Raw genomic sequence first — 26,885 nt, 5'->3', positions numbered from 1 at the left:
TTGAGACTGATTTCATGAACCAGCATATTATTCATCTGTCTTAATTAATAGTTCATGTGTGTTTGAAGAGAATAGACATACTGCTGTTTTTGGTGTTCTGTAAACATCAAATTGGTTATAGTGTTGCTCAAGTCTTCTGTAGCTACTAACTTTTGTTTTACTAATTATTGAAAGAGGGGCATTGAAATCTCCAGCCACATTATGAATTTGACTTTTTTTTTCACTTCTGTCAATATCTTTGTTACTATTTTTATTATCCAAGAGTTTGAATCAGACTGAGTCCATGATTTTTACTTCCCTGTTATAGTCCTCTCAGAAGAGTCTTCCAGGACTAAATTTAAAAACATATTTATCCTGCGAAGCTGTTAAATGTCTGTAAAGGTTACTTAGCGGGTAAAAAAGGTTGGAGCATTGAGGTGAAACAATCAGTTCTGTCATTTTTTTCTTTGTGTGTTTTGAACCTAATTATTGGGGCAAACATGTTTAATATTGTTATATCCTCTTGATGAATTGACTCCTCTGACATTGGGTCAATTCTTTGCTCTTCTAATTTTAATGTCCTTCTTTACCCTAGTAATGTTTCTTGTTTTGAATTCTTTTTTATTTTTTTCCTGATAGAAACAGAGGTACTCTAGCTTTCATATGATTAGTGTTTGGATGATATATCTTTTTCCATATTTTACTCTTTTTTTCCAATATAAAGTTTTTTAAAAGATTTTATTTATTTTTAGAGAGGGGAAGGGAAGAAGAGAAAGAGAGGAAGAGAAACACCAATGTGTGGTCGCCTCCCACGCACCCACAACCCAGGCATGTGTCCTGACCAGGAATCAAACCAGCAACTCCTCAGTTCACAGGCCAGCGCTCAATCCACTGAGCCACACCAGCCAGGGCTAAATTTTTATTTTCTACCACCATATAGCATTTTCCTCACAGCTTTATTGAGCATACTTTGCATACAATTAAATTCACTCCTCTTGAGTTTACCATTTGATAAGTTTTAACCATTGTTTATAGTTGTGTAACTATTTCACAATCACAATATAGAACATTTTCATCAGCCCAAAGTTTTCTCTCCCTTAACGGTCAACCCTCCCGTCACCCCAGCTTCCAAGCCATCACTGATATGTTTTCTGTCAACATTGTGTTCCTTTTCTCAGAATTTCAAAGATCAGCATCACACAGTTGTAGTATTTTGAGTCTGACCTCTTTCACTTAGTATAATGGTTTTAAGACGCATCCAAGTTATTGTGTGTATCAGTAATTCAACTCTTTTCATTGCTGAGTATTATTGCATTGGATGGACATACCATTCACCTGTTGATGGATACTTGAATTGTTTCCACTTTGGGGCTCTTATGAATAAAGATACTATAATCATTTGCATGCAAGTTTGTGTTTGGAAATAGGTTTTCATTTCTCATTGCTGGGTCAATTAGAAATGAAAACCTATTGCTCAGTAAGAATTGCTGGGTTGTATGGTAGATGTATCTTTAAATCTATAACAAACTTCCAAATCATTTTCCAAAGTGGTTGTGCCTTTTGTGTTTCCTCCAGCAGTGCAAGAAAGTTTCAACTGAGCTGCCACTTCACCAATACTTGGTGTTAACAGACCTTTTAGTTTAATCTTTCCAATAGATATGTTGTGGCATCTCATGGGAGAGCATCATTTCTGTAATGACTAATTATGTTGAGTATCTTTTCATGTGCTTATTGGTCCTTGATAATCTCCAGTGAAGTATCTGCTGTTCAAACCTATTACCCACTTTCAAAATTGGTTTGCATTTTTAATGATTTCTTATTATTTGCCAAGATACATGTATTGTAATTGTTTTTTCCCAGTTGGTGCCTGCTTTATCATTTTCTTAACACTTTTGAAAATAATTTTTTTTTAATATTTGACAAAGTCTATCTTATTTCTTTCAAAAAATTGTTTGTGCTTTTTGTGTCCTATCAGAAAAACATCTGCATGTAAGCAAAGTCACAAAGATGTTCTCTTGTGTTTTCTTCCAGAAGTTTTATAGTTTTAGCTTTTACATTTAAGTCTATGATCCATTCTGAGATAAATCTGTATATGGTACATTAAGAGTTAGGGACAACTATTGAATATTTTTCCATTTTATTTAGTTGATTTATTGAAAATACTATTTCTATCCTCTGTTGAGTTATTTGGAACCTTTGTGGAAATACTTTTTTTCACCCTCTTTTACCTGTTTCACTGTTTTAATTACTATAGGTTTATAGCAGGTCTTAACAACAGGTAGCCCTTCAATCTTGTTTATTTTTAAATGGTTTTGATTACATCATTTTACTCTTACACTATCTATGCCTTTTTATTTATTTATTTATTTATTTATTTATTTTAAAGTATATTTTACTGATTATGTTGTTACAGTTGTCCCAATTTCTTTTCCCTTTGCTCCTCTCTGCCCAGTACCCCCTTCCTTCCAGCAATCCCACCCCCCTTAGTTCATGTCCATGGGTCGTGCATACAAGACTTTGGCTTCACCCTTTCCTATGTTATCCTAACCTCCCCCTGTCTATTTTGTACCAACCAATTATGCTTCTTAATCCCTGCACCATTTCCCCATTTCTCCCCCTTCCCTGTCCCAGCTGATAACTCTCCAAATGATCCCCATACCTATGATTCTGTTCCTATTATGGTTTGCTTAGTTGGATTTTGTTTTTATGCCTTTATATTTAAAGTGGACAATAGACCCTGGTTCAGTTGTTTAGAGTGCCATCTGGATATGCCAAGGTTGCAGGATTGATCCTTGGTCAGGGCACATACAACAAATCATGCCTCCCTCTCTCTCTCTCTCTCTCTTTCTCTCTCTCTCTCTGTCTCTGTCTCTCTCCCATCTACCACTTCCTCCCTCTCTCTAAAATCAATAAAATAAAAAAAGAAAGTGGACAATATGTCTACTGTGTTATATGTATATATTGCCGTGCTGACAGTTTCTGCCATTGAATTGGTGTTTAGACCATTTACATTTAATAGGTATCAATATAATTGGGTTTAAATCTACCATCCTGCTATTTGCTATTTGTCCCTTCTGTTCTTTGCAATTTTTTCCCACTTCATTTGCCTTATTTTAGATCAACTATTATTTTATACCTATAATTTTATTATCTACTCCTCTTATTTTTAGTAATTTTTCTAGGGTTACAAAATACTACTTCACACATAATGTAAGATCCTTACTACAGAACATTTCTATGTCCACCACCCATGCTTATATATACTATTGTGTTACTTTAAATATGTTATAAAATAATTCTCACAAAGGGGGAAAATTGGGACAACTGTAATGCATAAACAATTAAAAATAAATCTCACAATACATTGCTGTTATTTTTGTTTTAAAGAGCCCATTATTATTTTTAAAAGACTATATTTTTTAGAGAGAGGGGGAGGGAGAAAGACAGGAAGAGAAACATCTATGTGTAAGAGAAACATCCATCAGTTGCCTCCCACACACCCCTAACTGGGGACCTGGCCTGCAACCCAGGCATGTGCCCTGACTGGAATCGAACTGGCAACCTTTTGGTTTGCAGGATGACACTCAACCCACTTAGCCACACCAGTCAGGGCTAAAGTCAATTATAATTTTTAATAATTAAGAAATAGTTATATTTTCCACATGTTAAACATTTCTTGTGCTCTTCTTTCTTTTGCCTAGACCCAAATGTCTGTTTGGTATCATTTTCTTCACATCCCAAAGAATATCTTTTAATATTCTTTTTAATGTAGTGTTTTTGTTTTATTTTTCAAACGAGTTGGCTTAATTCCAGGTGGTACAGAATTCTGGATGGAACAAAGACTCAAGAACACACATTGACAGGATTCTGGGCTGGGTTTACTCTAACCTCACAGCTAAGGTTGAAATGGCAGAGTGAGAAGAATTAAAGGATGAGCCATTGCATGACTCTTTTTTTCTTTCCACAAAAATTTATTCTTAAATGTACAACAGGCTCCAAGAGAACACTTCATACTAGCTATAGATGAAAAGAGATGTTATGACAGGGAATCCAGATGTTAAAACAGAAATGGAACTAAGGATCACCATTGCTCCAGGCACAAGGAACAATTCACTTTTTGCAAGATTTCTTAATTCCACCTGTGGCTAGGGGCCCTTCTCCATGGCCTTCCCTTTTGGTACCTCAGATTTCTTCTGCTCCTCTTTTTGCCTTATCTTCCTTGTCCATCTCCTTGGGCTGCTTCAGGGGCTTTTTGCTACCTTCATGTCCACACATGGAACCTGCCGCCCCTTTCCCAGACTCTCTTAATGTGGTTCTATTGGCCATAAGTTCACTCAGCTTTTCTTTGGCTGAAAATATGTATTGTGTTAGCTTTTGAAATATATTGTTGCTTGGTAAAGAACTCTAGGTTTTTTTTCTTTTTTCTTTTTTTTTAAATGGAAATGCTTATGATGAGCCAGAGAGTAATCAAATTAGAATCAGCACCAGGTTTTACATGCATTACTTCCCAAACGCCCTGGCTGGTTTAGCTCAGTGGATTGAGCGTTGGCCTGCGAGCTAAGTGTCGCTGGTTCGATCTTCCAGTCAGGGTACATCAGAGAAGGAAAACTCTGACTCCAAAAAACCTCCGCTGCCTTGCGGCATACCTCTTCAGGGGAAAGGCTAAGGGAGTAAACCCCGACAGAAAATCCGGAGCCGGAGTCCCTAAGGCGGTTTGACGTTGTAGTCAACACCGGCAACTCCTGCGGCGCACATGAACCCAAGCTGTATCGACTCCGTCTTTCCCTTGGACCCTTCAGCTGCGAAGAGAGGGGGGGTCTGCTGCATGGGCAACAGCAGACCCTCCATATCACACTGCCCAGGCTCTGTAGCTTCAGCGTCATCGCAAGATGTCGATTCAACACGGGAGGAGACAGATACCATGTCACTCCCGAGTCGGACTGCACAGCCATTCTCGGCGGTGCAGATAGACTCTTTAAGAAGCTACACCATCGTCTCTCGAGACGGACGGCTGCCGACGACGACTTCCCAAACACTGGAGTAAATTATTCCATACTGCCACATATTAAAATTTGCATATGCTAATATTTGTATCATGCATTTTTATTATTGATAAGAAAGCTAAGTTAAAATAAATTACTATTACTTAAAATGAATATTAATAATCTACTTGAAAAACAAGATGAAATTGAAGCCATATGATCTTAGAAGGAACCATTGTCAATTACTTTCAGAAACATTAATAGGACTGGGCTTTTAATTTAAATAAACATAAAGTCACCCAAAGCCAATTTTCTGACTATATCAGGTAAACTTTTCCATTTTTATTTCTGTCTGGCACAAAGCAGTAACCAAGGCAGTCCTTCTGGGAACTGGTTTGTATTGTTGATACAATAAATCAGTAGAGGTCATGGATAGTTCTATTCACAGGAGAAAAACTGAATTCTGAAGGTGCAGAACTCTGGCAGGTGTCACATCAGACTCTGATCAACATGCACTATATGCCTGGGCTCCAGCAGAGGGAGGACAGAGTGTCCTAGAGACACTTGAGGAGAGTCTGAGGATGGTGGCTCAGGGGAGAACTAAAGTAACAGCCACCAGGATCCCTGTGCTGAGTCATTCCCCACACTGCAGAAGCCATCTTTATTAAGCAGAGCACTCCTCTCCAAGTGGTCTCTGTTTTGATACTCTACAAATATTATTCCACTGTGTTCTGGTGTGAATAATTTCTGATTAAAATCTTAGTTATTTTTATTTTTATTATTTATTTATTTTTACAAACACACCATGTGTTTTACTAGAATTTAATTTTTCCTTAAACTGTCTTTCCACAGTCAAAACAAGGCAGACACACAAAACACCCAACATTAAAACCTTTTAATAAACTTACAAACTTGAAAAGTTAGATTCTTCAGATGGGCAATAAACTTCATATTATGAAAGCAATACATTCCAAGTTTCAAAGAGATTTGAGATGTTCTATAGAATCTCTTTCATTAGTAGATGGAAACTTTCAAACTTCACAATCTTCTGCCAGGTAGGACTGGGCGTTATTCACTGATTCGAGGCTGAATCCATTTCAAGGCGTGCCATGATGGCACAGTAATGGTGAGGTGGCAGGACGCACAGTCAGGCTTTGTACACTGGGTGTTAAATCTACAGTGTTTCGGATGATGGAAGGGACATTCCATTTTCTTACATGCAGGGAAGTAACGGCAGAGCTGACTACCAGAAGAGGGTGTAGGTGTTAGAACTGGTTTTGGAGGCAGTATTGGAATTCTCCTACACATATGAGTGAAGAGACAACCTGGCTTAGTACATTTTGCATCATATTTACAATTTGGATGGACAAACAAACATTTTTCAGCAAATTTACAATTGGGGAAAGCTTTGCAAGGTGAAACAGGGTGATGGTAGGCACACTCATGCCTGTTCTTACAGGCAGGCCAGTACTTGCAGTGCTCCAAAAGTTTTTCTGGTTTCTGTGCCACACTCAGTTCACTCATCTCAGCTGGACTGATCTCCAGAGTTTCTACCATTCCTGGATCAATCTGCAGCCAGGATAACAACTGCCTCTGTTGAGTTCCTTGACTTTTTTCTATGTATTATCTCCTTTTGTTTCCTCTTCTTTAATGGGGGGACTTATTCTAGAGGTCCTGCCTTGCCCCTGGACTATTTCTGCCAGCAAGTCTTCTTGAGAAGTTCGAGTTCTGAGCACAACTGGAACTGTCTGTTTCTGTGAGACTATAGAATAGTTAGTTGTTTTTGTTACAGATTCTTGAGCTTCGGATATAGCCTTCAAAATCAGATTCTTGTTAGCATCTTTAGAAGGAGGAAGTGAGGGTCTCCTTTCAGGTTTTGCTGGCACTGAGACACTGCTGAAGATGCTTCCTGTACGGGACCCACAATTGTCATCTTCCTCCTCCTCTTCTCCATCGTGATGGATTTTTTTTTACTTTAACAACCAAACTTACCACAGGCAACTTTCTCTTCCGAAAGTTTTCTTTCTCCATACTCATTTTTTCTGAGTTGTTTCTGAAGAAAGGACTTTAAGTCTCTTCTAAGCTGTTAAGAACTTCTGGCTCACACAAACATCTTGTTTCATACACCTGGCTATTCTGTATATTGAGCTGCTTGGCAGCATGCATACTGTTTTGCTGCTGTTGAAATTGCAACCTGTTTAAATGAACACCACTATCTGCAGTTCGACTTGCAGGTGGTCAATAAATTTCAACAGAAGATCGAGAAGAACCATATGAAATTGTCACTGTAGGTTTTTTCTGAGATAAGGGGTTTTCCTGCACAAAATTGAAGTCTTCATCAATGAGATCATCTGGTTCCAGCTTAATATCAGTCACATCTTCAGAGGGTGTTGGCTCCCTCAGAGGTTTGTTTCACTGTTGACATTAGTCTCATTGCAGTTCCATCATCATGAGTATGTCTGACATTGTTGGGTTTCTGGTTGTGTGAACTTGAAGAAATTCTGGACTCTCTCTTCTTGGGTCTCATGCTAGAAACTGCGAGGGGTGGCACTGTGCCCTCATGCCGCCAGCTCTCATCTCCCCGGCTGAAACTGCTCTTGTTTGAAGGCATGGTGCTATTGAATACATTGGTATCCAAAGGTGGATTTAATGGTGGGTGCATTGGGGGCACGTCCTGGACCCCGACTTCTGAAGGACACCACAAAATCCTAACTTTACACTTTTTTCTAATGACATCAAGTTTGGTTTCATTACTACGCTGCATAAAATATAGTTAACATGTATTTTTATTTTCCCTGTCTTTCTCTCTTTTTTAAGGGGCCCAATATTTTCTTCTGTGCCCGGGTCCTCAACTGACGTTAATCCACCTCTGTTGGTATCAGAAGACTTCAGACTAGAGGGGTCAGCTGTAACAGAGCAAAGTTTATCTAATACACCGTGGAGCCATACGGTGAATCGAATTGTGTTGTTCCCTAGAAACAGGGCCAAGTCCTCTGTCGTTTGGTCCTGACTTTTCTTGTTGGCCACCATCAGCATAATGTAATCAGGAAGTTCTTCACCAACATAAGCTCCTAATTCTTGCAATTTCCCCTTAATGGCACTCCGGATCTTGTGGCTGATCTTGGTGCCAATCTCCTTGGCTTCAGGGTGGATGAAGAGCTCAGCACTGCCCGGTACTGCACTTAGCCAGAGCCCGGAGCCGGTTCCCAGTCCACAGCCCAGTGGCCACAGCCACTACCACTTCTGGCCACCTGGTCTCAAAAATCTTAGTTATTTTTAAAACTGGATTCTATCATTATGGTTTAATTTTGCCTGTAATTGAACTTTACACAAATGGAATCATACTGTATACACTCTTTTGTGCCTAGCTTATTATGTTCAATGTTTCACGGTGTAATTTATCCATTTTATTTTGTGTATGAGTAATTTGTTCTTCTTAGTTGCTGCATAGTATTCCATTGTGTGAATATATCACAAGTTATGTATCCACTTTTGCTGATGGACATTTGGGTTATTATGGATTTTTGCCTAATAAAATACAGCTATTTTTAATATTCTTTCCTGTCCAAGTCTTTGGTGGATATATCACTGCATTCCTTTTTTTTTTTTTTTTTTTTTAAGAGAGAGAAAGGAAGGTTGAAAGAGAGGGAGAGAAACATCAGTGTGAAAGAGAAACATCTATCAGATTGCCTCTTGCTTGCTCCCTGACTGGGAACGAACTGCAATGTAGGCATGTGCCCTTTGCACGATGACGCCCAACCAACTGAGCCACACTGGTCAAGCCCTATATCATTGCATACTTTTGGGGAACAGTAGTGGAATTGCTGGGTTACAGGGTTATGCATATATTAGCTTTATTTATTTTTATTTTTATTTATTAATTTTTAAAGAGAGAGAGAGAGAGGAGGGAGAGAGAGAGAGAAAGAGAAACATCAATTTGTTGTTCCCCTTATTTATGCATTCATTGGTTGATTTTTTTTTTTTTACTGTGTGGTTGCCTCTCACTCGTGCCCCCAACTGGGGACCTGACATGCAACCTAGTAATGTGCCCTGACTGGGAATCGAACCAGCGACACTTGGCTCGCAGGCCGATGCTCAATCCACTGAGCCACAGCAGCCAGGGCCGGTTGATTCTTTTTTTTTTTTTTTTTTCACGTCAGGTGGATAATGTGCCAAGGTCGTAACAAGGTCTGTGGGAGGCACATGTCACACAGGAGCGTGAAGACCCTATCATCACACCTATAAACTACAAAAGGATCAATTGGTTGATTCTTGTATGTATCCTAACCTCGATGGGACCCACAACCTTGGCATATCAGCACAATGCTCTAACCAACTGAGCTACCTTGCCAGGCCTCATACATTAGTTTTTTTAACTTTTTTTTTTTACTTTTTACTCTCACGCGAGGACATGCTTATAGATTTTAGAGAGGGGAAGGGAGGGAGACAGAGGGAAACATCAACTGGTTTCCTCTAGTATGCGCCCTGACCAGTAACTGAACCTATAACCTAGTTATGTAACCCCACGACCTTTCAGTTTACAGGATGACGCTTCAACCAATTGAGCCACACTGGCCAGGGCCATCCATTAGCTTTAAATGATAAGCCAGATAGATGTCCAATGTAGCTGTATAGTTTTACATTCCTACCTGAATTGTAAAAGAGGAGAGCTCCAGTTGCTCCACATCCTTTCAACACTTGATGTTGTCATCCTAATTTTAGCCATTCTAATAGGGATACAGAGGTATCTCATTGTAGTTTAAATTTATAGTTCCCTGATGACTAATGAGATGGAGCACCTTTAACATATACCCACCCATTGGCCATTTGGATGTCTTCTTTTGTGAAATGCATGTTCATGTTTTGCCATGTTTTAACTGGGCTTTCTTTTTCTCATGATTTCTAAGAACTTTTGTATTATTCTGTTTGATTTCTGTTTGTTGAACCATGTTGGGGTATAAGTCCATTGTCAGATATATCTATTGCAGATGTCTTTTCTCAGTTTGCGACTTGCTTTTTTATTTTCTGAATGACTTATCTGGAGGGCTAGCACTGAGTGTATCTCATTCCCTGTTGTGTGTCCAGCGCTCGTTACCATTCCTGGCACTTAGAAGGCCCTTAATAAATGTTGAATGAATGACTGCTTTGGGGATCCTAGTTCTGGACCATGGTTATGTCTGTCCTACCATCTCATAGGCGAGATGGGCAGGAGACACAGGATCCGTTCACTGCAGCAACAGGTTTGAATGTTCTCAAGAAGCGACAGCTTTTAGAATCAAAAAAGGCAGAGCTGGATTCTTCTCCAGGAACTTGCCCGAGAAGCTCCACGTGGGCGCCCCGCCCACAGTTGTCACTTATATGAGGGGCAGGAGGTCTCAACTAGGAGGCGTGGTTCTTATCCAAACGAGCAAGTGGGTGGAGCTCCAGAGGACACTGACCAATGAGAGGAAAGAGCCCCGAGACGGGGTGGGCGTGGCCAGTGGGTTTAGAGGGAGTTGTCCTCATTTCCCTTGAGCAGCCTGGTGTCGTCAGGGAAACGTGGTATCCTAGTAGTGGGGGCAGGGCTTCGTGGGAGGCGGGACTTCCGGGGGCGGAACCTCGGCCGTGGAGTCTCGCTGTCAGCTGACTGGCCGCCATCTCGTCCGCCATTTGCAAGTGCCGCGGAGCGTGAGGGGAGGGGAGTTCGCTCTGCCCACGGGATCCTGCCGCCGCGGCCGCCGCTGCCGTCCCACGGACCGTCGCCGGCCAGGCCTGGGAGCCTGCCCCGCAGCGGCGGCCGGCAGCGCAGCGCTCCGCGGGCAGCAAGCGCGGCCCCCGGACCCCCGCACTGCACCCGGCCTCAGGTCTCCCGGGGCTGCTGCCTGCCGGCGGCCGCCGTAATGGCCCTCAAGATGGTCAAGGGCAGCATCGACCGCATGTTCGACAAGAACCTGCAGGACCTGGTGCGTGGCATCCGCAACCACAAGGAGGACGAGGTGAGCCGGACGCGCCGCGCGGCGCAGGCGCGACCCCGACCTGCAGCTCGCCCCAGAGGCCCCGCTTCCATCTCGATCCTTGCCTTCCCGCGGCCTGGGCGCTGCACACCCGCTTCCTTCCCAAGTCTCAGTTTACCCTGAGGGCCGAAGGCGGCCCCAGACGAGACCCTGAAGGCCCCCAAGTCGCGGTTCTCGGACACCCTTCCCCCCTTCCGTCCGTGTATCCGCTCGCCTGTGGGGGGACCTGCCACTGGATGGCCTTCCTCTCGGATCCTCAGTTTACCCTTTCGGCGACGGGGCCCTCTTCCCCCTTGCCGCGGTGACCCCGGAAGAGACTTCGTAGGTCTCCCCTAGTGGGGCTCCTCCAACCTTGAGTGTGTCTCTGGATCACCTGTTTAAAATACAAGATCTCTGGCCCACCCCAGGTCTCGGGACTCCTGGGACTCTTGGGGAAGCGACCTGTCCGCGGGTCGCTGCCGGAGGAACCACTTACGGGACTAGTACGTGTCCAGGTTGGTCTCTGGGGCCTGGCCCGTAACCGGTTCTTCCCGGGAACGTGGATTCTCCCCTCTTAGGAAGGGAGGGGCGAAGGCAGCTGGCGTCCCAGGCCGAAATAAGGAAGCTGCGGAGGAGTCCTGGAATTGGCGAATCCGACTTAACTAGAAACCCAAAAACCAGGGGGAAGAAAAGATTCTCCAGAAGTAAAATTGTAACCGTGGACACCATTGCTTTTCTTTCTCGACCCCCTCCCCCAACCTGTGACCTAATTTTAGGAGGAATGAGGGCAGTTAGTGGCCACCAGGCCTCTGGCTTCATGGAAGAGGTCCAAGCAGGCCCTTACATGATGAGACATTAAAGAAAGTCCCCGCTTCTTTGGCTAGAGAGAGAGGCTGCCCTGAGGAGAGCAGCTCTTTGATATTGTGCAGGTCCCAGTATCAGATGCTAAGCAGCCTTCCTCACAATGGCTCCCTGGAAAGTCAGGAATTACAGATTAGAAGGTGCAAGCAAGTTGAATTGCTCGGAGGCAATTGCTCCCTCAGCCCAGGTCCCTCTGCTGGGAGCCTGAGTTTCTGCCTCTGAGGCACTTTTTCAGAAACGGTGTGATCTCACTGAAATGTAATTAGGCTATTTTCGCTCATTTCCATAACTGTTCTGTGGATTTTGTATCATTTTGGAAGCTCTCCCTAATGGCAGTGGTTACAAATGTGTAGCTAACTTATCCTGACCTTACGTTTTGAGTTGAAAGGGTAGTTAATTGTCCTTGGTTACTGAGCAGTGGCTAAGCAAATTAGATTTGCACCCTTAGATTTCTTTTTTTGCCCTGATTTCCCCCTCTGTTCAGTGGATGTTACTGAGCAGCCTGTTCAGGATTCTGAGGACAGGACATAGTGTCTTTCTGGCAGAGAAACACACACTCCAGTTAGGGCATCTGGTTTTTTAGGAGGGTGTGTCCATCATCACTGGGCAGTACCCTGACCTTTGGTTTCTTCATTTGGAATTGGTGAGAATTGATGGTGCCTTCCCCATAGGCTTGGGACCCATTAAACAGGGGTATTGATGGTGGAAGCATTTTTTAAATAGCACAGAATCAGGCTGGTGCTGAAAGTCCTCAAAAGTCACAGGTCTCCAAGTGGGCTCTGCCCTTGGCCTGTTGACAATTCCGGGCAGGACATGACATCCTGGTGCTATGTTTTTGTCATCAGAAGATCATTATGATCTTAGAGTGTCACTTATGACTCCAGACATTTATCTTTTTCCCTGTAGGAGCCCATGACTGCTGAGTTATTCTCCTACTTACCCCACTCTCTCAAATAGGTAGGCTCTTCCCTCCCACCCCACTGCACACCAACTGAGACTTCTGAAAATGTGCTTTTTCTGCAGCAGTGTAGTCCCCATCCCCCGGTTTACTTTTTATAATAGATTTTAGCTTGAAATTTCTGTGCTGTATCATAGGACTGAGGCTTATCAGGGACTTTAAAAACTGTGAGGAAAGGCAGGGTGAATTAGTGGAGCTTGTTTAGGAGATCTGAGTCCAAATTCTTGGGCCTGTTTAACTGGGTGACCTGGAGAAAGCTCCTGACCTGTTTCTCATCTGTAAAGTAGGGGCAGCCACCGTTTTTCCTTCTTTCCCATACTTGTGAGGATGCAGTGAGTAACATCATGCAGGCTTCGGTGAGTGCCAGAGCACCCCGTGAAGTTGTTTCCTTAGCCATTTCCAGTCCTCGGCCTGAGTGGGTTATGAATTCAGTTCAATGGGTTATGTTAAAAAAAGAAGAAAATCCCAGACTGCATGCACATAGAATAACGTGTTTCTTGAAACTTTTATTTTAGTTTATTATACTCAGTATGTACATGTGTCTGTGTGTTGGGTTACCATGGAAAACACTTCTTAAAATGAGTCCCAGAAGTTTGAAAAATAGTGGTTTAATTTACACATTTCTGGAATGCTTGAATTTCTTGTCCTTAAGATACATATAGCACAAATAGCATCAGCAGGTAGGGAGAAATACACTTGTAAATGTCTTTGTTTATATAATCTTTTTTTTTAAAATTGATTTGAGAGAGAGAGAAAGACAGAAATATTGCTTTGTTGTTCCACTTATTTATGCATTCATTGGTTGCTTCTTGTATGTGCCCTGACTGGGAATCAAATTCATAATCTTGGTGTATTGGGACAATTGCTCCAACTGAGCTAGCTGTCTGGGTCCTGTCCTTGCTTCTGAAAGTTGGATATGATTAGGAAAAAACCCAATTGACTTGATATTTTATTCTCATGGGCTTTTTTCATTTTATGGGGAAACTTTTTTTTTTTTTTTTTAATTTATCAATTTTAGAAAGAGAGACAGGGTGTGGGAAGAAACATCAATTTGTTGTTCCACTTACTATGTGTGCCCTGACCAGGGATCAGACCTACAGCCTTAGTATATCGGACAGTGCTCTTAACTAACTGAGCTACTTGAAACTTTTTCTAGTAATCCTTATAAAACTATACCCATAACTTTCTGTAATAAGCTCAGTGTTTATTAAGTAAAAAGGGATAACACCTCTCCCTGTAAATCAGTTTGGTGTCTCTACTTTGAGATTTTTCTCTGCATAGAAATTGTGGGTGATTCTGAGTGTATATTAAGATTCTATTTTGACGTGCCTATGAGTGTAGCAGTCTGACAGCTTTCTATATGAGCATAGGAAGAACCTCTAATCATTTTATTTCGCCAGTCCCCCTTGGGTGGGCATTTAAGTTGTTCCAGTTGTTTACTGTTTGGGGCTGCAGTTCTCTCTGTTGGGCACAAGTTCTGCATGTACCTTTCACTATTTAGGTAGAATAGGTTCTGGGAAACATTGTGTTGGCAACTGCTGCTTTGCTGCCTGGTGCTGATTACCTGGTGACTGGCCATCCTCCCTTTGTCTTTGCTTTTGTATTTAATTTAGACCTCTCTCCTGGAAGCTCCCTGCACTTCCTAGGGCTCCCAAGGCCCTCCCTTTGGGCCTTTTGGTAGCCCCAGAGCTGGCTACTCTAAGACCTCAGCTACTATAATTGATTAGGAGCCCAGCTGCCTGGCTTTGAAGTCTATCACCTAGTGTTCCAAAGGCCATGCTGCCGCTCCCAGCTGGTGACTGCATGCAGGGCCACCTGGGAAGGTGACTGGCCTTGCTGACCTTTCCTTAGGCACTTCCATCCAACCTTCCCTCCCTGGTCCTTCGCTCAGGGCCAGATCCACAGGGCCTTCTACAAGCTCCCTCTCGTTTCCTCTCACAGTTGTTGTTCCCAACCATATCCAGACACATTAACCCCATCTTGGGGTCAGCTACTACTGGGGGACCCTAGATTTCTATCCACGTTCACTGGCCTGGCTTCCTGTCAGCATCCTCTGAAGCCCTCACTGATACTAGAGCATCCCCGGAGAAATGCCTCTCCTTTTGGCCTCTGGAGCTGATGTTGCCTGTTGTTCAGGACCCTGAGGTTGGGACTGGCACTCTGGAACAGCTTAGCCTTCTAGGTGGGTTGCCTGTGGCCATGGTGATGAAGGTGGGCCTCATCCTGATGCTCAGGCATCTGTGCTGCTGCTGCTCTGTCCCTGTGTGGGCCTGGCCTCTTCATCCCATGGTTTCTCTGCTGTGGTCATGGAGGCTGTGGCCTCCTGCCTCCTGGTCTTTGTCTCCCCACCGGCCCTGGGTGACCTGACTGGTCAGCTATTAATGGCTCCTAGGGATGTGTCCCCATCCTAGTCCCAGGACCTGTGGACATGTCACCTCACTGGCAGAGGGACTTTGCAGGTAGAATTAAGTCAAGGCTCTTGAGATGAGAGAGGACCTGGATTCCCTGCAGGACTCAGTATGATCAAAAGGGGAAAGCAGGAGGGGCAGAGTCAGACAAAAGTGGATGAGGCTGTGCTGCTGACTGTGAAGATGGAAGAAAGGGCTATAAGCCAAGTATCTGGCTCCTTTATAAGCTGGAAAAGGCTGGAAACAGTTCTCCTGGAGCCTCTAGAACAGTGGTTCTCAACCTTCCTAATGCTGCGACCCTTTAATACAGTTCCTCATGTTGTGGTGACCCCAAACCATAACTAAAGCATAGTGATTAGTCACAAAAACAATGTCATTATATATGTGTTTTCCGATGGTCTTAGGTGACCCCTGTGAAAGGGTCGTTCGACCCCCAAAGGGTCGCAACCCACATGTCGAGAACCGCTGCTCTAGAAGGACCAGCCCTGTCCACACCTGGGTTTAGCTCTGGAAGACCCATGTCAGATTCCTGATCCCAGAACCGTCGGAGAATAAATGTGTTTGATTTTAATCTACAGAATGTGTGATGGCTTGTTACAGCAGCTGCAAGATACTGAGTAGTCCCCTGGCCTTTGAGTCACCTACTTCCCCCAGTCAGCTCCCCACAGCCACTGCATCCTGGGCCTAAGTCCCTGAACTGTTGCAGTCACACATGCACTGCCCCATACCACACCCCCTTGTCCCTCCGAGCCACATCAGCCTCCAGATGCTCTTCTACCACCATCTTGCTCACTATCCACCTTGAACAGTACTAGCCCTGGATTGGCCCATCGTGCATCCTGTCCCCACTTGTGCTAGAAAAGTCCATCCTGCCAATTATGGAATAAATCTTGGGGATGTAATTACAGCACAGAGAATAAAGTCACTAATATCATAATGACTATGTATAGTGACAGATGGTTGCTAGACTTAATGGAGGGATTACTTTATAAGGTATATAAATGTTGAATCACTTTGTTGTACACCTGAAACTAATGTGATATTATATGTCAAATTACAATTAAAAATAAATACAGAATTGGCTCAGTGGATTGAGCGTCGGCCTGCAAGCCAAGTGTCGCTGGTTCAATTCCCAGTCAGGGCACATTACTAGGTTGCACGTCAGGTCCCCAGTTGGGGACGCAAGTGAGAGGCAACCACACAGTGATGTTTCTCTCCCTCTCTTTCTCCTTTCCCCTCTCTCTAAAAATAAAATAAACAAATAAATAAATTATTTAAAAAAAAAGAACCCAGAGATAAAGGAACACATACTTAACCTTTAAAAATAAATAAATAAATACAGAATAATGAGAAAAAAAACAAGATAATCCTAAAAAAAATTTTTTTAAGTCCATTGTGCAGATGGGGCCACTCCACAGAGATGCCCTCCAGAACCAGCCCTGGGCACCACTGGGAGCCTTTCTATTGGAGTCTTCTATTCCACATGGCCCCCTCAGCCTTCCACATGCTCCTCAAACTACCCATCCCCTCTTACGGTTCCACGTTCCCAGTTTTACTGAGACCACAGAAACTATTTGGGGCTCTTCATTTTGCTGTTGTTCCCCCAAACCTGTGGGTCCCCATGTCCTTCCAATATGTGTTCTCGCCCTAGGGCAATGGTTCTCACTAGGTGCTTCTGCTCCTGGGGACAGTGTGCAATGGTAGGAATGTGGCTTTTGAGCTTGTCAACATCTTCAAATCCACTGCAGTGCTTTGTGAAAACACAGACTCTCTGAGCTTTACTCTGAGAGATCCTGACCACTAGTCCAAGGAAGGCCAGAGACTGGATTTTTAAAAAAGTGCTCCAGGTACCTGTCCGAGCAGCCAGGATTGAAATGGCTATTTTATTGCAGCCCTAAAGTGTTCATCTGTGAAGGATGTTTGTATCCTCTGTTCCACATTAAATTCTGTCACAATGAAAAAATGCTGAAATGGGCATCGGGATGTCAGGACTCCATTTGCCCTGTGGTGAAGTGTGAATTGGCCTGGGACAGGCTAAGGTGTTGAAGAACTGTGACCATACTTGCACCTTTCATTTCTTCTAAAAAAATATGTCAATGATATATAGCCGTTTATACTTCATACCTTAAAATATTTCTAATTTATGTTTTTAACATAGTTTTCTGGATCTAGATCATATCTGCATACTCTGACCAAATTTTTTCTTGTAAAAGGGGGAATAATATTCTTTCTGTTAGCAATGCCATATAGAAATAAAGGATTAATATATTCACTCTTCCCACATTAACTTAAACTTCACATAGCTGCTTTAGACCAATATTTTGCACTCATAAGTGAGTAAACATTTTCCATATTTTATAACCCTTTCCTCCCTTTTTCTGTGTGGAGGAGCCATGATTCTGCATACCTATATTATACCTAAAGTTAGGTTCAAGCAGGTTCTTCCTGAAGGTCAGCCACTTTCTGTGGGTCTCATCTGTCTTCCCTGTGAGTACTTTGAGGTGTAGGGGCAAGATGTCAGGCTCTGTTCTTTCTTTACTCCTGAGGTATATCATCTTGGATAGAGAATTCTGGGTTGATAGTGTTTTCTTTTCTGTTTAAGATTTTATTTATTTATCTTTAGAGAAAGGGGAAGGGAGGGAGAAAGAGAGGGAAAGAAACATCAATCTGTTGCCTCTCATACTTGCCCTCAGGATGGAACCCACAACCTAGGCATGTGCCCTGACTGGAAATCAAACTGGCAACCTTTCGCTTTGTGGGATAGCACCCAACCAGCTGAGCCATACTGGTCAGGGCCATCAGCAGTGTTTCCTAGCCTCTCATGGTCTTCATTGTTTCTGATGACAAGGTGGCATTTGTTTGAATCCCTGCTCTTCCGTATGTACCATATTTTTTTTCTCTGGCTGCCTTTAAAGATTTTCTTTATCTTCAGTCTTTATCAGTTTGACCATGATATATTGGAGGTTCTTGAACCTGTATATTTATGTTTTTCACCAGATTTCAGAAAGTTTCAGCCATTTTTTTTCCCCCAAAAAATATTTTCTCTGTATCATTGTTTTCACTCCTGGGACCCCAATTACCCATATGTTACATGTCCCACAGTTGCTGAGGCTCTGTTCTTTTTTTTTTAACTTTTATCTCCAGACTGGGTGACTTTTATGGTTCCATATTTTAAATTTGCTGGCTCTTTTTTTTTTTTTTTTTTTTTTAATTCACACCCAAGGACATTTTTTAGAGAGAGCGAAACATCAATGTGAGAGAGAAGCATCAGTTGGTTGGTTGCCTTCTACATGCGCCTCGACCAGGGAACCGAACTTGGCAGCCTAGGCATATGCCATGACTGGGAATTGAACCTGCAACCTTTCAGTTATGGGACAGTGCTCCAACCAGCTGAGCCACATGAACCCAGGCTGCTGACTTTTTATCTCTACTTTGCTGTCCAGTGTATCTGGTGAATGTTTTGTTTTGGAAATTATCTTTTGAGAGTAGAATTTCCATTTGGTTTTGTTTTATTTTTTTAAAGATTTATTTTTTTATTTATGCAAAGAAGTCAGCACATTGAAAAGACACTTTAAAATTCTGTAATGAAAAAATTCTAAAATATAAACTGCTACATCTTCTGTGATTTACAAATAATAAAATTCTACAAATTAGAATTTCTGAATGGTTTTGATAGAAACTTACTAAGAAGAACCAGAACATCAAACCTTAAAAGATTTTCAGATTTCACCCCAACTGAGTTTTTGAAAACAAGCTATAATTGGTTGACAGGAGCAGTCCACATCATTTGCCTCTGCCACTAATGAAGTTAATAAGAAGGAAAGAGCTTTGTATGCTAGGCATGGCAGTCTCTTCCATGCAACTGACTGCAAATGTCAGCAAATCTGATGTCTTCAAAATTGCTAAAGCAGTCATGAATAATGTTACAAACTCAAGTCAACCTTGGAGTCTCTATCTAAAAATAATTCTCAGCCCTCTGGAACTATGGTGATTTTCCTAAATAAATTATCTCTGTTGCAGAGGAAAGCCATTGTAGTCTGCTCCTTTAAAACACCAATTACAAAAGCAACATGCATACTCTACTCACAGACAGCAAGTCCAGGAAGCACCTTGGACTCATGGATCTGGTCCCAGCTCCAGAAAGTCCTTGGTATCATCCAGGGGCAGGTGGCAGCTTACCAAGCCCCTCCTGAATGCATAGGATCCTCCTGGCCAGCTGCACATCCTTCAGGAAGAGAGTGGCATGACCAATATGTAGGAGAGGAGACAGGCATCCTCAAAGAAATGTATTAGAAACACTTCTGCTGCCTCTGGTAGGGCCAACAGGGCCTGGGCTTGCCAATTGATGTCCACACTATGACTGAATTTAACACATATGTTTTCTTGCCAGGTGGCTGGCAGGGTTCTTCCTTAACAATAGGTGTGTACTCTTCTGCAGATTTTGGATCTCCTTCATGTAGGAAACAAGGAAATAGTGACTCCCAAACCAGTAGAAAATCAGTAATAACAAAGGGCAAATGTAATGAAAGGGTCTCTGAGAAGGGAGTTGACAGCATTAGCATATTTACAGATCACAATAGGGGCATTTAGATGATCAAGTTAGATTGTTAGATTGTAACTTCGGAGTAACCAGTAATGGAGAAACGGGGAAGAAGGAGAGGGGTAGGGAAGCTAATCACTTTCACTTTAGGGTGGGGCACTTTACTATAAAACCAGCTCTCTTTGTCTACTTGGCTGGAACATTCTCCTGGCTGAGGGTGCGCCCGACTCTGCAGACTCGTGAATAAACGCCTTGCTTTGCTGCTCAAGTCCTGTGTCCCGGTTTTTATTATGAGCATTTCTCACATTCAGAACCAGATGTCTGTCTCTGGTGACCAGCTCGACAGAAGGAAGCACAGTATTCCCTCACTTATCACAGGTATTACGTTCTAGACTCCCCAATGAAATAGGAACCTTATATTTATTCTACACTCTTAAACCTATGTAACTTTAACAACATACGTATACAGCACCGCAAAATCCCGCAATATAGTGAAAAATCCGCGATAAATAATTAAATATAATATTTTTTAAAATCCCGCATTACGGTGAGGCTGTGATAAGTGAACCGCAATATAGAGAGGGGCTACTGTACATAAGGAGGCACAGGGTTTCGGGCTTGCAGCTCCTGTGGTGCAGGCCTATGACTGATGTAGAGGATCTTGGTCCCACAGTTCCTTCCCTGCCTTCTGGGTTCTGGGGTAAAGGTTGACATCTTGGGGAGGTCTAGGAGAGCTACAGCCACGTGTGCCTGTGGGGATAGGTCCCAAGCCAGTGGTTCTACCTTGGGTTCAAATGGCTCATCCATTTGGTTTTATGTCACTTTCTCTGCTTAGATGTCCTCTTTTTTAATTTACTGTGAGTAGATTTTCTTTATGTTCCATAAGAGCATGGTTACAGTTGCTGAACTGAAATCTTTGTGTTAATTTTGACATCTGGGTTCTCTCAGGGCTGGTCTTCATTCGTTGTCTTCTTGAATTTTGCAGTTTCTTATTTTGAATAATTTTGGATTGTATCCTTGACATGGCAGAGACTCTGGAATCTGTTGTGTTCTCTGAGGAGTATTGCTTCTGTGAGGAGGCAGGTTTGTTTAGTGGGCAATTAATTAATCTAGGTTGAAATTCCAGCTCTGTCTATCTTACAGGGGCATAGGGCCTTTGAAATGTTTATTTTTTAGCTTTGGCTTGGTTATGTGGAATGTGCCCATGTGTGCATAGTTCTGGTGTCAGACAAAGATCTGGGAGGAGTTTATATGCAGAATGTGGGAACCATCCCCATCTCTCTCTTCTCTGTGATTTCCCTCCTCACTTTTCAGTGGCCATGTTCACCCCATACGCTGCTTTGATTTTTGAAGCCAGTTGGACCCAGGTTTTCTCTCAGTCTTAGCTTCTTTGCATGAGACTTAAGATAAAAGCTACAAAGAACAAGATATTCCCCAGTGCTTTTGCTTGTTCTCCAGTTTTTATGGATAGTTGTTGTTAAACAGTATTTATAGGGGGGTTGGTCTGATAGGAGCTGCTCAGACATTACCAGAAGTGGACCAACCCTGCCTGGCTCTCCTGAAAGCTAACATGGGTAGGTGGGCCACAGTGTGGGTCATCAGCCGGTGAATATTTGGGTTGTTTCTGCTTTGGAACTGTCATAAGTTGTACATTCGAGTGCCATCGTGTGTTTGAGCACCTGTTGTCAACATTTATGGGGTCCACCTGGGAGCGGCTGTTGTGTTCACTCTTTTGAGGAGTTACACTGTCTTTCATAGTGGCTGCACCATTCACCCTCCATTTGCTGTGTTTGGCCAATTTCTCCAATGCTTGTGATAGTCTTCTTATTCTTTTCCTTTTAAATTATTAATAGTTGTGATCCAGGGGATAAGAAGGAGTAATTCGTGCGCAGGGACAGGAGTTGAGGTCCCCTGAATGGGATTTAGTAATCTGAAGCCTGTTGGAAGGATATGGTGACACTTGTTCCATTGTACCAACTCTTGATCATAAAATATTCATAAACCATTCTGTATCCCAGGGCACTGGGGCGTTTCTTTCTCTTTGAGACTGCTGGGGCAGCTGAGGGTCTCAGGCTGTAGTCCAGGTGGCACGTGAATGGTGGGTGCTGCCGGGGCATCCCTCAAAGAACTAAGCCTGTAGTATGCGAGGTAATGTGTGGGGCACTTGGAGCAGGAGCCCACTGTCTGCTCTTGCTTTGTGTGCTTGCTTCCCTGGTCTCTGGGAGGCAGGTCCTCTGGATAGCGCAGCAGGGAAACAAGAAATCCTGCCGCCAGCTGGACAGTTACTGTTGGTATTGGTCAGATAACTGAGGGGGGCTCCTTATGCTTCATGGAGCGCTGGACAGATTTGTTCTGGGCCCTATGGTGACCACTCCCTGCCTCACAACAGGTTTCGGTTCTCTTTGGGGTTACCATGGTGTGTCTTCCAGGGGGCTAATAGTGTCTTGCACATTGCTGCTCCTAGTAGGCACATCACTTGCCCTGTAGTTCATGGATCAGTACTGCTGCAGGTCAGATCTTTTTGAAACGGTGTTTTAGATGTTTTGAGTTAGTAAGGAAACCCAAGGGAATCGAAAACATTCGTGCACAGAAGCCCCTGTACACAAATGACCATAGCAGTACTGTTCACAAGAGCCAAAAAGTGGGAAAGATCCAGGTGTCCACAGGGGGATGGATAGACATTGTGTGGTCCATATGCACACCATGTGGTCTCTATGCATACAGTGTCTATCCACTGGGGAGTGGACAAGCACAGTGGCATCTGTATGTCCATGGTGGGACCAGAACGAAGCACTGATGCTTGCTTGCTGCAGCATGGATGAGCCTTGACATCATGCTCAGAAAGGCCAGGGAGCCACAGACAGAGATGCATAGTCAAGCTTGCTGCCGCTTCAGAAGAGTCTTCAAGCTCAGAGAAAGTGAACACAGGAGCTCGGTGGAGAGGAGTAGGCTGAGTTGTGTAGCCAGCTGGGTGTGGTTGGTGCCCTAGGAGCAGCTGGATGCCTGGGATCCCAGGGGCAGGAGGGGCTTCTCACAGCTGATCTTCCCCTAGCCCTCACCCAGCTTGGCTCCTTATCTATCCCCACAGGCGGTAACAGCCCCATTGCCAACCTAATCTGGCTTGCCTGTGCTTTGTGCACCTTGTTACTTCCTGGGTGGCCACACGGCCTGGCCCTTCCTCCTCCTCACCAACCGCTCTTGTTCCATCCCCACTCCCCTGGCTCTTCCCGCCCTCAGGAGGAGGATGGTGAAGCTGGTTGCTGTCAACAGTTTATTCTATATACAAACACAATTTTGTATACTGCAATTAAATAGAATGGAATAAGCGCTCTGCGGTCCTCACCGGGTGACTTAGTTTGGCCACTGGACCTCTTCTGCAGGAGCAAGGTTGTACCCTAGTATCTGGTTGTTGTCTTCGACAGCTGGTGCCCTCATACCATGTTGTTTAATTAGCACATTGAAATGGCTTATTAAATAACAGCTTTATTAGCTGTGGAATTAAGTGGCCTTTAGTATATTCACAACTGTGTGACTATAACAATCAGTTTTAGAATATTTCATCACCCCAAAAAACAACCACTCCTCATCAGCAGTTGCTCCCATCCTACTCCCCAGCCCTTGACAACCTCAAATCCACTTCCTGTCTCTATGGATTTGCCTGTTCTTGACTTTTCACATAAATGGAATCAAATAATACTATGCGACCTTTTGTTTTGGGTCTTGCTCTTTCTGAAATAATTATTATTAACTGTTTTAGCCAGGCACTCATAATTTCTCTCTCTCTTTTCCTTTTAGGCAAAATATATATCTCAGTGCATTGATGAAATCAAGCAAGAACTGAAGCAGGACAACATCGCAGTCAAAGCAAACGCCGTCTGCAAGCTGACGTATGTGAGTGCTCAGGCGGCGCTTCCATGCATTGCCCTTGTCCTGCACCCCTTGTGCTGTCAGGCTGGTTATTGACTCCAGCATCAATCAATTTATGCCTCCATCTGTCTCTTCATCCATTTGACTGTTTGTCTGTCCATCCCTCCATCCATTGGTCCACCGTTCATCTGTCCATCTGCAAATATTAATTGATTTCATCAGCTTCAGGCGCTGGCGTTGGGCACATAGGTCTAATTCTTAGCAGATTACCAGATGACACAGGACATGGTAGAGACCTTGGCTTAGCTGGCCCAGAGTCTTGTAAGGCCCTTACCCTCAGTTCCCCTTTGGGCTGTGCTGAGGAACCTGGTGAGTGGAGCTCTGAACCATCCTGGGCAATTTCTCTGCAGTGTTCCGTGCCTGACTGCAGCCCCTGATAGGCATGGGAGCCTGGACCAGACACCTCCCTTCTGGTCTCTTTCCTAGTCAGAGAAGGGAGATTTAGAGTTTGTGGGGGTGGGGATCCCATCACATTGTAGGTTTCATGAATACCACTGCAGAGAATTTTAACTAATACATAGGATGCTAGGGTTTCAACTGCAGACATTTATCTTTCTGCAGTATTTTTTACTAACCTGTCACTATTGACTTCATCGTGAAGACTGACTAACTGGCAGAAGAAATGCAATGCCCAAGGTTATGTTTTGGGTAAAGCCTGTGTTTAGAGAGTGCGAATGGCACGTGTTCTTCCATGAGCTGGGATGCTGGATATTAGGGCTTAGGCTTTGGGTTGTGAATCACATTTTATCCCCTCACAACAGTTGCAAATGTTGGGATACGATATTAGCTGGGCCGCCTTCAACATCATAGAAGTGATGAGTGCCTCCAAGTTTACGTTCAAGGTGAGTTTGCTTTGGGGCCTGAACCCTGCGGTGATGGGGACTGGGGCAGGGTGGATCCCTGGTGGAGGAAGGGATCCCTGGGCATCCTTGCAGTTCATCCTGACCAGAGCCTCACTGTGAAAAAAACAAAACAACAAAGAAACACTAGTGATATTCAGTGATTGAGCCTAACAGGCAGCCGGCAGGCAGAGGCCTTAGGACTTTTGCTGACCTGCCCCCAAGCCCAGTGCTGGTAAAGGCCATCCGTGGCATGCAGCTTGGTCTTTCCCATACACACCCAGACCCAGCAGATGCTGCCACAAATTGCGGATTGCTTTGTAGCTCCAAACAGGTTGCCCTGGGCCAGTCATAAGCAGCATCTGACATTGATATGCACCAGAGAGTCCCTCCCAAGAGGCCCAAGACCAACACACCCCGTGGCCAGCTTCAGACAGTATCAGAGCAGGATCCAGTTAGCTTCACAAGTGGCACATGCAAAGGGAGATCTCCAGGTGCCAGAACCTGCTGAGGCAAATTCTGCTTCATGTGGTCAAACTAGCCACTCAAAACATTATACATCTCCAGTTTTTGTCAAATTATTTATTAACACTATATAACTTTTTTTTAACTTTTGCCATATTTATTCTTAGAATTATTTTTTCAATATGCTGTATTGACTATGCTGTTACAGTTGTCCCAATTTCTTTACCTTTGTTCCCCTCCACCCGGTGACCCACCTCCCTACAGTTGTCCCCCCCACCTTAATCCATGCCCATTGGTTATGCATATAGTTGTTCTCAACATTTTCATGTCTACTCCACACCCTCCTACTATGCTTCTTAATCCCTGTACCATCTTCCTCCCTTTCCCCCCTTCCCCCTCCCTGCTGACCTCTCCCCATAATGTTCCCCATACCTATAATTCTTTTCCCACTCTCGTTGCCTACTTAGTTTGCCTTTGTTTCGGTTCCCTAGCTTCTGTTGTTGGTTGTTGTGATACAGTTTTCATTTTAATGTTTATAGTTCTGATCCTCTTTCTCCTAAACAAATCCCTTTAACATTTCATATAACAGTGGTTTGGATCTGATGAACTCCTTCAGTTTTACTTTGTCCTGGAAGCACTTTCTCTGCCCTTCTATTCTGAATGACAGCTTCACTGGAGAGAGTAAATGTGGTTGTAGGTTTTTGCTTTTCATTACTTTGAATATTTCGTGCCAGTCCCTTCCTGCCTGCTGAGTTTCTTTTGAGAAGTCAGCTGATAGTCTTATTGGGACCCCTTTGTACATAATTCTCTTCTTCTCTCTTGCTGCTTTTAAGATTCTCTCTTTATCCTTAATTTTTGACATTTTGATGATAATGTGTCTTGGCGTGGTTCTCCCTGGGTCCAGTTTATTTGGAACCCTCTGTGCTTCCTGGACCTGTAAGTCTAATTTTCTTCCCCAAGTTAGGGAAGTTCTGCTTCATTATTTTTTCACATAATTTTTTAATTTCTAGTTGTTCTTCCCCTTCTGGCAACCCTATGATTCAGATGTTGGCCCGCTTATAGCTGTCCCATAGCTTTCTGATCCTGTCCTCATTTTCCTCACTTTTTGTTTCCTCTTTCTGCACTGGTTGACTGTTTGTTCCTTCCCTAGATTCCAATTTGTTGATTTGATTTCTGGTTTTCTTTCCCTCACCACTAGTTCCGTATGTGTTTTTGTTCATTTCAGCAGGACTAGTCTTCTTCATTCCTTCCCCGTCTTGTTTAAGATCTGCTGTTAGGTCTATAAGCATTTTTATAACCAAAGCTCTGAACTGTGCCTCAGAAAGATTTCCTATCTGCTGCTTCATTAGATTAGATATTTGCTGTCTGAGCAGCTGCGTCACCAGGATCTCTGTCATGATCTATGCCATCCTGACAGTTTTGTGTTTACCTTTGCTTCTTGGGCAGGGCTGTCACACCTCCTATGCTATAGAGGGCGGGAGCCCTGTGCACTGGTCACTTCCGGGTGACCCTTCTCACCACAAGTGGTGTTTTCTGTGGGGGCGGGGGTCCAAGATGGATTCTTGCAGTTCACTCTCCACTGAGAGATCGGGAGCCTCCTCCTCCATCTCCACCCCCAGGGGCCTCACAGTCCAACGGGGGTCTGCCTTCCCTGGCGTAGGAATCACAAGCTGACAGGTCTGGTCTGCAGCTGTAGGTGCTCCCCAGGCGCTTCTCGCCTCCACTTAAATACGGGGGTCTGCGCTTACCGCAGTCCCGCCACCATTGCCGTGGACAGCACAGCTTGACATCTCCGCCCCGGCTTCACCCCTCCTACCCATCCAGATGAGCACCACTTCTTTATAACTTCATACGTTGGTCTTCCATTTATTTTCTGGAACTTCTGGTTATTTCTGGTTTTGTGGTGGTTGTATTTCTTCTTAGTTGTGGAAGGAGACGGAGCGTGTCAGTCTAG

The 26,885-nt window shown here is 43.7% G+C and overlaps 1 protein-coding gene, 1 non-coding gene and 1 pseudogene across 2 annotated transcripts in view; 1 reads left to right on the top strand and 2 right to left on the bottom strand.

The window, feature by feature from the left end:
• Positions 1-6,029: 6,029 nt before the first annotated feature.
• Positions 6,030-8,090, bottom strand: LOC149999612 (zinc finger CCCH domain-containing protein 14-like; annotated as a pseudogene).
• A 1,025-nt stretch (positions 8,091-9,115) lies between these two features.
• LOC149999611 (small nucleolar RNA U13) lies at positions 9,116-9,219 on the bottom strand. The gene has a single exon (XR_016513857.1). It is a non-coding gene; the product is annotated as a small nucleolar RNA U13 (small nucleolar RNA).
• A 1,501-nt stretch (positions 9,220-10,720) lies between these two features.
• The window catches only part of AP3D1 (adaptor related protein complex 3 subunit delta 1), a 42,967-nt gene continuing 26,802 nt past the window's right edge, over positions 10,721-26,885 (top strand). The window contains exons 1-3 of the mRNA XM_090289216.1: positions 10,721-10,936; positions 23,496-23,591; positions 24,389-24,469. Of these exons, the coding sequence (XP_090145342.1) occupies positions 10,841-10,936; positions 23,496-23,591; positions 24,389-24,469 (273 nt within the window). The 5' untranslated portion in view covers positions 10,721-10,840. The remainder of the gene's footprint in view (positions 10,937-23,495; positions 23,592-24,388; positions 24,470-26,885) is intronic.

This window comes from Furipterus horrens, unplaced genomic scaffold (genome assembly GCF_987537825.1).
Source record: "Furipterus horrens unplaced genomic scaffold, mFurHor1.1.pri manual_scaffold_10, whole genome shotgun sequence".
Classification (NCBI taxonomy): domain Eukaryota; kingdom Metazoa; phylum Chordata; class Mammalia; order Chiroptera; family Furipteridae; genus Furipterus; species Furipterus horrens.
The sequence above is the reverse complement of the archived record's forward strand: the minus strand, read 5'-3'. Positions and strand labels throughout refer to the sequence as shown.